This window comes from Colletes latitarsis, chromosome 10 (assembly GCF_051014445.1).
Source record: "Colletes latitarsis isolate SP2378_abdomen chromosome 10, iyColLati1, whole genome shotgun sequence".
In the NCBI taxonomy this organism is placed as follows: domain Eukaryota; kingdom Metazoa; phylum Arthropoda; class Insecta; order Hymenoptera; family Colletidae; genus Colletes; species Colletes latitarsis.
In genome coordinates this window covers 15881456-15894858 of record NC_135143.1, presented here as the reverse complement: position 1 = coordinate 15894858, position 13403 = coordinate 15881456, and the positions used below count along the sequence as shown (strand labels likewise).

The 13403-nt window shown below is 36.4% G+C and overlaps 4 protein-coding genes across 7 annotated transcripts; 2 read left to right on the top strand and 2 right to left on the bottom strand.

The window, feature by feature from the left end:
• Positions 1 to 1470: 1470 nt before the first annotated feature.
• Positions 1471 to 3415, bottom strand: LOC143347153 (uncharacterized). Its single transcript, XM_076776088.1, has 3 exons — positions 3171 to 3415; positions 2770 to 3098; positions 1471 to 2671 (listed from the first exon to the last, which is right to left on the bottom strand). The coding sequence occupies exons 1-3, from the start codon at positions 3178 to 3180 to the stop codon at positions 2078 to 2080; spliced, it is 933 nt and encodes a 310-aa protein (XP_076632203.1). The 5' UTR covers positions 3181 to 3415; the 3' UTR covers positions 1471 to 2077.
• Positions 3416 to 3492: 77 nt separating this feature from the next.
• On the top strand, positions 3493 to 5038 carry LOC143347155 (uncharacterized). Its single transcript, XM_076776091.1, has 4 exons — positions 3493 to 3571; positions 4052 to 4431; positions 4611 to 4765; positions 4834 to 5038. The coding sequence occupies exons 2-4, from the start codon at positions 4120 to 4122 to the stop codon at positions 4928 to 4930; spliced, it is 564 nt and encodes a 187-aa protein (XP_076632206.1). The 5' UTR covers positions 3493 to 3571; positions 4052 to 4119; the 3' UTR covers positions 4931 to 5038.
• On the bottom strand, positions 5023 to 6854 carry LOC143347154 (uncharacterized). 2 transcript variants are annotated; one of them, XM_076776089.1, is made up of 4 exons: positions 6728 to 6854; positions 6342 to 6540; positions 5919 to 6265; positions 5023 to 5856 (listed from the first exon to the last, which is right to left on the bottom strand). In XM_076776089.1, exons 2-4 carry the CDS (start codon positions 6343 to 6345, stop codon positions 5290 to 5292), a joined length of 918 nt encoding a protein of 305 aa, XP_076632204.1. In that variant the 5' UTR covers positions 6346 to 6540; positions 6728 to 6854; the 3' UTR covers positions 5023 to 5289. The 2 variants fall into 2 exon arrangements, with proteins under 2 accessions (XP_076632204.1, XP_076632205.1); XM_076776090.1 differs by lacking the exon at positions 6342 to 6540 and having other exon boundaries at positions 5025 to 5856; positions 6728 to 6828.
• Positions 6855 to 6961: 107 nt separating this feature from the next.
• LOC143347152 (coiled-coil domain-containing protein 142) lies at positions 6962 to 13057 on the top strand. Of its 3 annotated transcripts, none has more exons than XM_076776087.1 (15): positions 6962 to 7216; positions 7285 to 7399; positions 7472 to 7746; positions 8084 to 8301; positions 8365 to 8497; positions 9415 to 9563; positions 9709 to 9896; positions 10479 to 10670; positions 10942 to 11081; positions 11461 to 11745; positions 11824 to 11940; positions 12017 to 12170; positions 12251 to 12368; positions 12640 to 12827; positions 12909 to 13057. In XM_076776087.1, the coding sequence occupies exons 3-15, from the start codon at positions 7576 to 7578 to the stop codon at positions 13043 to 13045; spliced, it is 2190 nt and encodes a 729-aa protein (XP_076632202.1). In that variant the 5' UTR covers positions 6962 to 7216; positions 7285 to 7399; positions 7472 to 7575; the 3' UTR covers positions 13046 to 13057. The 3 variants fall into 3 exon arrangements, 2 of the variants coding, with proteins under 2 accessions (XP_076632202.1, XP_076632201.1); XM_076776086.1 differs by having other exon boundaries at positions 6962 to 7221; XR_013080557.1 differs by lacking the exon at positions 12909 to 13057 and having other exon boundaries at positions 6962 to 7221; positions 12256 to 12368; positions 12640 to 12766.
• The last annotated feature ends 346 nt before the right edge of the window (positions 13058 to 13403 follow it).

Here is a 13403-nt window from a genome sequence, read left to right as displayed (position 1 = left end):
TACGGTAAGAACCATTTGTAATCGTTTATTATTAAAAACTGTACTGGAAAAGCAGACTGGATTTGTGCGAACCGAAACATTTTTCGCATGCAAGGGGTTAATAGAGAATTAATTGAAATTCGCCTTACCCATTTACTTGCAAGTTGCAATAGGGCCAGTTAGTGCACCCCTGTCGATCATGGAAAGGTCGAAGACCCCAATAAAAATCAGCTGATGGGACGGCCCGGTCACTGCACCCGCTTCTTACCCCGAAAATGTAAAAGTGAAAAGTGCTAGTGACCGTACTGTAAAGTGTTTTCGGGGTAAGAAGCGAGTGCAGTGACCGGGTCGTCCCATCAGCTGATTTTTATTGGGGTCTTCGACCTTTCCATGATCGACAGGGGTGCACTAACTGGCCCTATTGCAACTTGCAAGTAAATGGGTAAGGCGAATTTCAATTAATTCTCTATTAACCCCTTGCATGCGAAAAATGTTTCGGTACGCACAAATCCAGTCTGCTTTTCCAGTACAGTTTTTAATAACAAACGATTACAAATGGTTCTTACCGTATTTATTTTAATTTTCTGAAAATAATTCTTATTTTAATTTTAACACACTCTGGCGAGAAGCGTCACTCAGGTGCGAAGAATTAATTTCCTAAAAATTCCGAGAGCATCTTCCCACATTTTATTTCTTCTTTCTTGGAAACAGCGAATACAAATAATTAATAAATTCGATTTATCTGACTGATTTATCTAATCCGCAGAGGTAACAGTTGCAGTGGTAGTATTTTTAATTATTTGTATTCGTTCCTCGACGTATCTCCGATGCACATCTTGCTACCTACCCGACACGGTGGCTCTCTTAGTTCGGACGGCCCTGAGCGCGCGGCAGGCACGCGCCGTGATTCGTCAGTGTTTTTCGTTAATAATTCAAAAACGAAGCTCCATCCGACATTTTTGCAAAGGAAATTGTTGTTCAGAATCGTCTCAGCTACCCCACATTTCCGGCTCCTACACTATTTACGGGACACCCTGTATATATAGAGGGTGACACTTCTATCAGAACTTTAATGTTGGAATCCCCAATTCAAGTATCTTTTCGATATAATCTTATTCTATAGGGCAGGCAAAATTTTTCGACCAAGTGCAACATATATTAGGAATGACCTTTTATTTAGAAAGTGGGTAAAACATTTTATCCAGCGAATTATAAAAAGTAAATATTTTGTGTACATATAGAAAAGGTTAGTTAAATCAACTTAGACGTACAATGTAAAGAAATAGTATTACATTTATTCAATCTTTATTATTTGTAAATACAGAAAACATTTCATAATTTTTAAACAGTATGTATTTTTATTTTTGATTTCTGTTTCTTATTACAAAGGTCAATACAAATTTTTGCAATGTTAGGTATTCTCGTATTGAAAACGCCTTTATTTGTGGGGGTTTTCCCTCATCTCTTGTGCCGTATCCATCAGGTGTTAGTCTGTAGTAGTGAATTACCAAGAATATATATATATACATATATTCTTAGAAATCTCCAGAACAAAGTCATCAAAACGAAATTATTTATTTATATCTTTTATGAAAATATTAACAAAATTCTCGAATATGGTCAAAAATATCCGCCACTAATCACGTTATATTTGTACTCTTATTCAATTATTTACAAATAAAATATATTTAATAGGTCAATTGAATATTTTGAAATACGGGAAATAACTAGTTTAGTAACCAGGTAATCATAACGACGCTAGGCGGAGAAAATAAAAAACGTAGTCCATGTTTGTAGCCAGATAGGTTCCGAGCTTTGTGCAAAAAGCCAAAAATTATTATCAATAAAGTTATATTAAACAAGCGTGTGTTAATTATACATCAAGATAGTTCTGGTGTATAATCTAGACGTATTACATCAATGCGTATTACATAGCTACGTATTTAACATGAAATGTGAACTTTGGTTTACAGACATCTATTAAAAAAAAACACTTACTTTTCTGTATAAATTGTTATCACTGTCTTTATTCTTTTTATAGTGTAATAATACAATATGACTTTAATGTATTGATATTTTATTAATGTTTTATTTATATTTATATTTTTTTACATTTATTTTCTAAATGATTAGGCTTTTCGCATCGGGGACACACTTTTCCTTGCGCAGGACACAAAGACATAACATGATCCGTACCACATCTAGAGCAATTCTTTACCATAGGAACTTGACACTTCCATGAATAATGATTATTTTTACCGCATTTAGTGCACACATAACCAAAAGCAGGACATTCAATTGGTTTATGTCCAGTTCCACACTTGAGACAATGTTTAATATATGTCATAGATTTACACTTCTCTGTAAGATGATTAAATTTTTTACATTTATTACATTGCTTTCCATGTGCTGGGCATTGATTGCGCATATGTTGTGTGCCACATCTGATACATTCAATTAAATTGTTCATAAGGCGTTTTTTGACAATAACATTTTGTTCATGATTATTTTTGTTGTTTGTTTGAATTGTGAAATTCTGTATTGACATCCATTCAGAAATAATTTCACTCAAATTCAATGACTGTAAAAACTTTTGAAAATCTTCATCAGATTTTTGCTCTATAATGTCACTGATAATTTTTTCTTTAACAATACTTTGCACATCACTGTGATTACTCAATTTTGCAATTTCCTACAACATTATAAATTTGTATTATTTTTCAATTTATATAATACTACTTGTACATGAATCTTTTATAGCAATGGTTTTATGAACTTTTAATATTCTACCATCAAATTATTAACATATTCGCTGATGTTTCCTTTGCATAGTTTTTCTGTAGTTCTAAAAATGAAATGCAAATCTAATTTTTTAAGTAGAGCATCAAAATTCTCTTTATCAAATGTGCTATCAAAAGACATTTCTTTGAAAGCATCCTGTCCTATAGGGCCAATAAACATCAAAAGGAAAGTTCCCCATCTGTCTTTGTAAGATTCTGTGGGATCTTCTCCTTCCATAAATTTTATGAAATCACTCTTCCAGTTACACCAATTTTTACCTAGGTCCCCATCTGCTTTCAATGGAGCTGGTGGTTTGACTTCACTTGTTACATTTTCACCTTTAACAAATTGTTAACATAATATATTCCATAAAATATGTATATATCTAAAGAAAAAACCACAAGTATTACCAGTATTCATTATCGTGCGTAAAATTTGTTTTCCTTGCTTAACAATTTCACTAAATAGTGTTGTACAATTAACAGTGGATTAAAGAAGTTATTACTTATGTATAATATATAATATGTACTTGATATGCTTTTATCATTTGTTTTGATAAAACGCAAGATTATACGTACGTATATTTGAAAAGAAACGATTTAACACTTAAAAACTTACTAATAGATACTATATCGTTTTAAGTACGTATTACTTAGGAATACGGTTTTGATATAACAAATGAGGGTGACTCACCATTTAAACTACGTTGTTCAGTTGATAAAATCGCATCGTATTTAAAATTGGTTCGAATTTATTTTCTAGCCGATTATCAATTTGGGATATAAAGCTAATGAGTAAAAAAAATTTGTTGGTGAGTTTAGTAATTCAATTTTTAAAAGGATCTAAGGTGAAATCCCGATTCAGCGAATTGAACGGTTGATTCTCTTCGTTTTGTGCTCGAAAGCATACGAACAAGTTTTAATGGGGGAAAAATGTATTTCTAGAGTAAAAAAGCAATTTTATAAATTTTCAAGTGTTGTAAAAATTTTTCGTTGCTTAAACACTAGAACTACCAGCAATTATGGCGTACTTATTTGTACCAAAGAAATTAAAACAATAGATACTTGAAGAAATGTATAGTGTAATGGAAATAAATGTTTATTCATTCTCTTAAAAAAACTACGATAAATTTTCAAAAATCTAGCCGAGTAAATTTTTTATCATTTTTATTAGAAATTGTGAGTAGGTTATTTTGATCATTCGGTAGTTCTAGTCTTAAGTAATTTTTTTGTTTTCGTTAATTTATTCAATGGAGGGAAAAGTATTTATTAGTACATTATTACGGTTTTAGGTTAGTAACAAAACGATGGAAGTGGATAAGTATTTTTGTATTTCAATGTTGAATATAAGAGATATAAAATGAGTGGAGTGCATCAGGTTGACAATTGGAAAGTTTCAGTGGGAACACGTAATAATCTGTTGTATAGTGATATTCCGCATGTTCCTATATTAGTAGAGGATATTCCTATACACTTTTCTTTCGAGGATTACGAAGAAAATAGTATTAAAACGATACAAACTTTGGGAGAACTCATTCCGAAAACTGAAATCTATGCTACACTTTTATCTTTAACGCCGGGAAATAATTCAGAATTTCCTGTCAGTTTCAAAAACTTAAGTATCACGGATTTATATACTAAAAATCCAGATAATACATATTGTGCGATATGGGTAAGAAATGTTTCTTAAGTATTACTGGTCCTTTAAACATTTGTATGAACAAAATGTAGTTTAATAGTTTAATTTTTAAAAACGGCGAATGTAAAAGTATAAACGTCATAACAACGTTCATTGCAACGTTCATTCGATTTAATATTACTATTCAGTTTTATATTGCATTATTTTGTCAGGAAAAGTATACTGTGTTTAAAGTATATGGAAGTTTAAGGATTGAAAAGTCAGTAATTGTACTAGAAACCAGTCACTTGGTACCAATAAACGATGTCAGTGGCACATGGAAATTAATGATCTCATTAATTCCAACTGCACGTTCAGAATATCGGCGGTAAATAATGTTATTATTATTTAACATGTATGTCAAATTAAGTGTTTGCTTACCTTTATTTTACCTAGGTATTACCGTACTCAAGGACAAAATAATATGTTGCAATCACAGTGGGATAAAATGAAAGAGGAAAAGAAACGTTTAGTCAATGAAACAACTTTATAAAATATATATAGTTTCAAATACATGATAAACGAAATCTTTTTATATGAATGCATCAAATAATGAATATTGCTTGTAATTTAACAATTAAAATATAAAGAATGAAGTATACATGATTGTGTTTATGAGATTTTTCATACAAAATTTTAGGACCCTGCTGTGGCTCCCTTTCCCATTATCAAAGCAGGCCCATCTTTTGCACACATTTCTTTATAGATCCAAACCATTTTAGGGGTCGAGTGTAATAAAATTAGGCAAAGAATGTTTTGCCATCCTTAATGCTTTGATGTGTATTAATAATATAATATAAAATCATTATAAAATTCAGTTTAATATAGTACTTCCATAATGTATCAATGTTTTTAGGAGTGATATCTTTTCTTGCAGAATGTAGAAAAATGTCCCACTGATTTGCAGTAGTTACAAATAGTATTTTGTGCTGGACATAGTGATCTATTTCTGGAGTGCTTTAAACCGCAATAGCGACATTTAATTTGAGAGTTTTGACATTTCCATGAAAAATGGCCTAGTCTTTGGCACTTTGTACAAGTTTCATTAAAAGCAGGACATTGTTTTTTAGTATGAGCACCTCCACAAAATAAACAATTTATAATAAACAGTAACGGGCACCTTCTAGTATAATGATTCCATTGATTACATTTTGAACATTGCTTTCCTTGTGCTGGACAATAGTTGTTAGAAGTATGTATATGGCCACATTTGTTACAATTTCTTGCAGAATCACTATCGTATAATGTCCAAATGAATGCGATTTCTTTCAGTGTTAAATCCTTAAAGCAAGATGGAAATGTGAATGTTGGCAATACCTTACTGGCAGCATCGGTAAATTTACATTTGTCAATTTCTGTTAAAATTTTCTGCTTTATTAATTTTTCTCTATTTTCAATACATTTTCCCATCATTATGGACTAGAAAATAAGATTAAGTGAATCAATTTTGTGCAATGAAATATCAAGTTTGTTATATCTACCTGCAAGTCATTTATGTATTTGTAAATATCTTCATGAGGCACCCATTTTCTTCCTGAAAACATATAATATTCCTCAAATTTTTTAAGTAATATATCCACATTCTCTTTCTGATTTGCAGAATCGAACGTAAATGTTGTATGAATATCTAATCCAACCGGGCCCATTAGATTCAATAGCTTATCTCCCCATTCACTCTTGTTGAATTTATTGTTAAACTTGCTAAACTCTATGAATTCTTTTTTCCATAAGATCCACCTTTTGAAAAAATCATCTTGTGACATAAACGGCCGAGGTAGAATAGCCTGTTTTTCTTTGTTTTCCTTACTTTTCTCACTGTGTGAGTTACCTATGAGAATGGAAAATTTTATTGAAAGAGAATAAACATAGGAAAATGTTTTTTCATCCTTAAAACAAATGTTTACCCATTTTTCGTTTTCTATTTTATAGCCTTTTAAATATGTATCACAATGTTAATTACTGTATCAAAATATATTTATCTACACTGATTCTATCTTACATCAGGGCATGAAACCTTCACCTCTCAACGATATTTGTACATCATAACTATACAAGATTAGTTTTGTAGTTTCTTAAATTATATTAAAACGATCGAATATATGACTGCCCAAAATTCATGAAAAATAATTGAATATTAATAATTATATATTATCAGTAAAAATTCCCTATCTCGTAAGAAGTCAACAGATTTTAGAACTAACTATGAAAACATTTGTACTCGAAAACTGCTTCAAAATATTTCCAAAAATATATTCCATAGTTTTTATTCATTTCCAATTACACTATTTACATAATGTAGTTTACATTTAAGTTTGCCAAAATTAATGAACTTAATTCATTTATAATTCGCCGTCGTTACGAATGAATTGTGAATCACTAAAGAAAATGATTGCCAGGATTGGCAAACTTGGTAATATATGAAAGTAATCGCAGATAATGTATTGGTACGCTTGTAGTCATTTGATTAGAATTTTTCATGATTGGAAAAATTACGTAACTGTCATGACGCATTACGAGTTTGCGTTGCACAGCTATGCGTTAGGCGTCTCCGTAGCAACGCCACTCGAATTGTAACAGTTTACTTTTTCATCCAGTCCGTCGTTTCCACAGAATACGTCGACAAATGTTATTCTCGCGAGTGTTCGATTGATAAACCAGTTTAACACACGTTTCAAAAATTTGACGGTCAAAGATTTCACGAATCGACGAACGATATCTTTGCGATACAGCTGTTTTAAAACTTGACGGGCACAAACGAATGTCGATCTTATTGAACAAAGTACAGTAAGTTTTCGACTCGCGTGGTTAATTCGTTTCAAAGCTTTCCTTACAGAATGAATTTCCTAGGTACGATGTATTGTACGAAGAATGAAAGATTAGTTCAACGTTAGGAAGAACATGGTACGATAAGTAAGGGGAATGTGTAGACGGCGAAGATTATGAAGACTAATTTATTAGTAATGTACGGTTGAATTTTATTAAATTCGTGATTCAGTAGCGAAATTCTCGCGTGCAAGGTTGCGTATTTTTATAGAAATGGACTCGAGCATTGCCAGACAATAAAAGGTTGGCGGTAAATACGATGGTCGAGTGAAGTTCGATTCGATCGTGACCAGAAGCTTGGAGGTCCGCCGCCACATGGATACTAATTACAGAGCAAATATCAGCAAGTGGCTGCCGCTTCCTGGCGGCGACCTGGTGAAATGGTTCGTCGAGTCGTCGACGCTTAACGAGAGAATGGGCAGCCTCGTGGAACGCATAGCCTTAATCATCCAGAACATTACAGACGCACAGGCTTGTGATCTGGAGGTGCGAAACTAACTTCCCACGGCCACGTTCGAGGGGCGGTTTAGTTTCTCATTATCATCCGCGAGTATTCGATCGTCATAGTTAGCCCGTTTCACGTGGCGCTGCTATAGATACGTTGGAGATTTTATTCGTTGGAACAGCATGCTTCCTTTTACTAGTAACAGAATGGCGGGAATTTCGGGATTCCCAAGATCATTTCAGTATTCGTTTTGTCAATTACTGTAATGTTTTCAAAAATGTAAAATCTTGAACTTAATCTTGAACTATTATTATTTGCTACAATATTTTCCCGCGAGATCGATGAGAATTTTGTACGTTGATTGTATCACGAATGTAGACGTACCAGGGTGTAGCGAACGATTTGGAGGAAGTGACGAAAGAGCACAAATCGGTATGCACGGTTACCCTCAGTGCGCATCCGATATACAAGTACAAAATGCGCCATTTTCTGACGGCGTTGAAACGGAAGCTGAACGTGCTCGCCAAGTTTACGCGCAATCTGATCATCGAGATCGTCGACTGCAAGAACGAGGAGCTGCTCAGGATCATCTTCAGGTAAGTATATCCGACCCGCTATCGAAACATAGTCTTTCATTTCTGTTCGATCATTGAATGTAGATTGGTGAATAATTATAACGATATTTTGGACATGGACATCGACGTCTCAGATTTATCAACGAACGTGTTTCATAACGACAGCCCGTACATGTTGGAACCATTGAAGAAGATGTCTGTTACACGGATATTGCAGGTAGATATCCAAAGGAGACTGAATTTTGCTTTCTAGTTGCTGCTAATAGCGATGGGATTGACAGGGAGAATGCAAATCCTTCAAGTCATCGATTATAATGAAATTTTGCCTCCTAAGGACAAATATTTAATAATTTTTTAAATATTCATGATCGAAGCTTCATTGTTCCTTTCAATACATTTCCATTCAGTCGATTACGGAGTTCCATTTTGGTCCATTGGTGACGTACTAAAACTTCTATGTCGTGAGCCCGTGTTCGATTCCCTGAGCCATCGTGATAATTTTTTTTTCTTTCTTTTTTTATTTTCTATTAACTGATGAAGGTAGGGGTTTGTGTTTTCTTAAACGGAGTCTATATTTTTATAACGACGGAGCTTCTTAAAAAACACGCGCAGAAGGCTCGAAAAGCTTCGTCGCGAAAGTCTTAAACTTTTCAATTCAACGTACTCTCCGAGATGTGTCCATTTGTAGATTAAAATGAGACAGTTCGCTCAACGCCGAATCTACATGTTTAGAATTTTAATTGTCGCAATATCTTGTCGCTAGACTTCCAGCGAAATAGAGTCACGTGGCTTTCTTGGAGGACATTTTCGGAACGAAGGAAACGAAGAACGAGTAAAACGCAGGGCCGGTACTATTTGAATATCTTATAACTATGCAAATGCTAGGAATAAATTTCAAATATTTGAGTATTCGAATATCAAATGAAAATGAAGTTTGAGAAAGAAAATAATAGATGATGATTTCCAACGATCCCAGGAGAGTCAGGCAAACTTTATTCACGAATAACGAATACAATTTTTGGATTCGTTTGTAATTTAATTTAATTAGAATTCGTTAACGGATTTTAATCGAGAATGAATTAAAAATTTTTATTCGTTATCGGCGAATAAAATTTCCCCGACTCTGGATTCCAGATATTGGCGAAAAACCGGGCGGAAGAGTCCTGTCACGAGCTTATCGATTGTCTTCTGGCAAATTACGAGCCACGCGAGAGAGTCGATCCAGCGTCAGATGAGGCTGGCGACGGCGAGGCTTCGGAAAATTCCAGCGTCGAGATTTACCGGTTAGTCCTATCCGCGACGCCAACGAACACTTTAAGCCCGCGTTGATTTTTCTTGTCTTTTTTTTTTCTAAATCGAATTCTGTTCTTGACGGTATTGTTCTTGTCTCGCGGTGAACCCGTGTTTCACGAAAGAATTGATTCGTAGAGCCCTCACGAGACACTTAACGCCGCCAGTCGAGAGCGCCTCGTCGAGGGCCGAGATGGAGATGTCGAACGTCGAAAGCATCCAGACTCTGGTCAACAGTCAGAACGAGCAAGTCCTCAGGCTGCTGAGCGTCGTCCAGGACGTTTCGCCGCGACTCTTTGGCAACGATGCGTTGAGGACCGTCAAAGGTGGCGATCAATTTAGCGATCTAACAAGAATAATAAATAATAATAACCGTTATCGCGATTCTTCTTCGAAGAACATTTAAAAGAAATACTCTTGAACGGGAAAGGACGCAATTTTGAATATTTTAAGGACAATTAGAAAATTACTTTATACTTTCTTAGAATTTGGTTGACTATGTGGGGTCCATTGCCTCCAGTACTTGCCACTAGAGGGACTGTTCCTCTCACAAGCGCTCGACTAACCTTCCGTTTGTATATATATGTATGCTCCTCGTCCAACTACCCAATATCCCGGCATCTAAGGCAGGGTCTGCTAAGATGTTTTCTTGACGAGTCCATTTCTTTCCTTTTTCATCTCTCATCAATAGGATCCCACAACAATGTTAGGGGTAGCATTTATAGATTGTTGTTAAGGTATTGAGGGTGGGCTTGTGTTATGATCTCTAATAAGTTTAAGAACCACTGCCCTAGAGTGTCGATGGGACTCCTTTAATAAGGTTGAACTCTGCAGTCTGTTACTCAAGATGCAATTAAAAAGAACTCTTTTCCGACAAAATAGTAAGAGTATATACACGTTCGTGTCAGGTGAGACGAAATTGAGAAGCAGCGCGATAAAGAAGGTGAAGATTTACTACCAAGAGGTCGTCTGGGGCTCGTTATCCGGTATTTTGGATCACGTGATCCTTTGGTGGTCCCCGGAAGCGCTCGCCACTCATCACAGTCACGGGGCTCAGCATCTTAAAGACTGGCTCAGTCAGTTCGTTCAGAAGAATCGCGGTAAGTTTGAAAGTTCAGCCAGAAGAAAAAATAATTACTTACCATTCGGTAAAATTGACAAAATTATTAGTTATTTATTTTGAAGAACAGTTGTCCGTCGTTGTTGCGTTTGAATAACACACATATCGTTTGTGTCGTTCTTGAAATAAAAAATTTGTAACTTTTTATTTATCATTCGAATAAAAATTCAGCAGATTCGTGTCCTAGGTTCTGTTGAGCGAAGCGTGGGTATAAACGGTCACGGTGGACGGTCCGTTTGTTAAAATTTCAGTGCCACCGACCGTGAGACCGGCTCTGCAAAATCTTTGCGACGCTCTCGGCTATCATGCTACGATCACTGCCTGGGACCAGCTCTTCAGACTTGCTTATACGTCGGCGTTCCAGTGTCAGTCGAGAGCCTTGTCCACGGAGGTCAGTTATAAGATAAGAAGAAGCTGCTGTCGAGACGACAATCGAATTTTTCTTGTACTCTCTTGGACCGAAATTTCTCGATGTATACCGATATTGCGTTGATGCGATATCATTTCGAGAATACTCGAATTAAATTATTCTCTCTTCTGATCTTCGCGATACTGATCAAACGTTTCATTTTGTACTCGACCACAAAAATTGGTAAAGTTAGCAGGCATAGAAGAGTCTCTCTCTCTCTCCTTACAGGGTGTACTAGGCGCACACTGTTATATCATAGGGTGTACAAACTTCAGTCTAGTACAATATCGTTCGTGATTGCAGAACACCCGAATATTCTCCGTTCGTCAGAATGTAAACAAAAATTAGGTTCAATTTCCAGGGTAGCGACACTGGTCAGAAATTCACCGAGTTGTTCCAACTGCTCGTTAGGCTGAGCAACGAGTGCGAGGCAGGGGGTGAATGGGTGATCGGTGCACCGCTGATGGAGTTGCCGCTGTCGGAACAAATTGTAGTTCTCCATCGATTGGATCACTCGGTGCATACGGTGAGGCTGTGGATCTTGCAGGAGGCTAAAATCATAGCTCACACGTGGGAGTTGGACGTGTTCTTCCTCCTGGTCAAGGGCGACATCGCCAACTGTCTCGAGGAGCTTTCCTATTTAAAGGTGCAGCACGTTCATCCAGCAAGAGTATTATTCCTAATTTAATAGCATAGTTTAAAACGTTTACTTTTATCTTTTCAGCTAGCTGATCACACGAATACATTGTCAACGGACTCCGTCAGTGTTCAAGTGTACGTCTGCGCAAAAATGAGGGCGAAAATTGTGTCTGAAGTAAACGCCAACGTAGATTTATTGCAGGTACGTAGCAGACTTTGGGATTTGTGAATATTCGATGCGTTTTTAATTAAAACTCTTCCTCGTATTCTTTGTATAGAAGTGTTCCAAGGAGTGCATAGAGATTCTCGCGAAAATCTGTCGCGTGGTCAGTCTGGCGAATCTGCATATGTGTTTTCCAAAGTCGAGTTACTGGAGAAAAGGAAGCGATGTCGCCCCGACTGTTGCTAGCCTCTACGTGGAAATTTATTTTGGTACATTATTTTGGTTATTATCGTGCATCGTTATTTTATAAAATCAATTGTTCGATTCGTTAATAGCGCGCGTTTCGTAGAAAAGGTGCTGCTCCCGGTGCTGGAAGTCATCGAGGATCACGAGACGTCGAATATGATCCTTAGAATTATGTGCGAAGCGTGGCTCGACTATATATATCTGCATCGTTTTAAATTCAGGTAAATCGCGCGCAAAGAAATGGAAGGGCCGCCATTATTTAAGATGGCGCCAAATAGAAAATGACGGCGCTGGGGCTGCTAACGATCGAAGTCTTATGCTTATTATCATTATTTGTATTCTCTTCGTATAATTTATTTATTTACGGGATATACCCCTTTGTCAAGAGAGTAAGAGATAATAGATAGAAATAAACGAAAAATAGTCAGAATATTTTGGGTTTGATGTATCATGGTTTCGTTGTCCGTACAATGATAACAATAATATTTACAGCGAGTACGGCGCGCTACAGTTGCTCACGGACTTTGCGTACGTGTCGAAGTGGGTCACGAGTTGCTCGATAATTTCGCAGGAAGTGCGAGACCATCTTCTGAAAAACGAAGTTTTGCGACGCTGCGAGGGTGTTGGACGGCTGCTTCTGCGACATCCTGGCGAAGCAATCTCTATGCGCAAACGATTGAGTACGGAACAGTAGTGGGGGGACTAAGAAGAAAGGACGTAGACACGTAAGAAGTAATTCTTCTTTTAATTTATCTATTCAGCTAGGACGACGAACGAGCGCGGCTCGCCAGAATCGCCAGGGTTGGAACGCATGCCTGCGGAGATGTACGTTCCAAATCAGGAACAGTGGTTGGAGCTTCGAGCTCCCAGAAGATACATCTTCTGTTGTACGGAGTGAAGAAACTGAGACGGGAACGTAGCAATAAATATTTATTACCGAACCGACGGGAACATAACGACGCGAACAAGGCTAGAATAGTCGTTGGATGTTTCTTTGGTTTATGCTGCCATTGAAATTCGACACTTTAAGCGAGTTGCATGGGTAAGAATGTGGCTTAAGATGGCACCAACCCAGACTCATTTCCATAAGATGACATAGATCAAACCCTCCAACCTAAGCCTAAGCTTATTCCAGCCGGTACGAATGCCCCCTCGATCACACAATTTTACGATAATATCGGCGGAGGAAGCAATTGGATAACGCATTTTTAATTCGTAATGAGATTAACGCACGATCACTAAGATTTGCAATATTA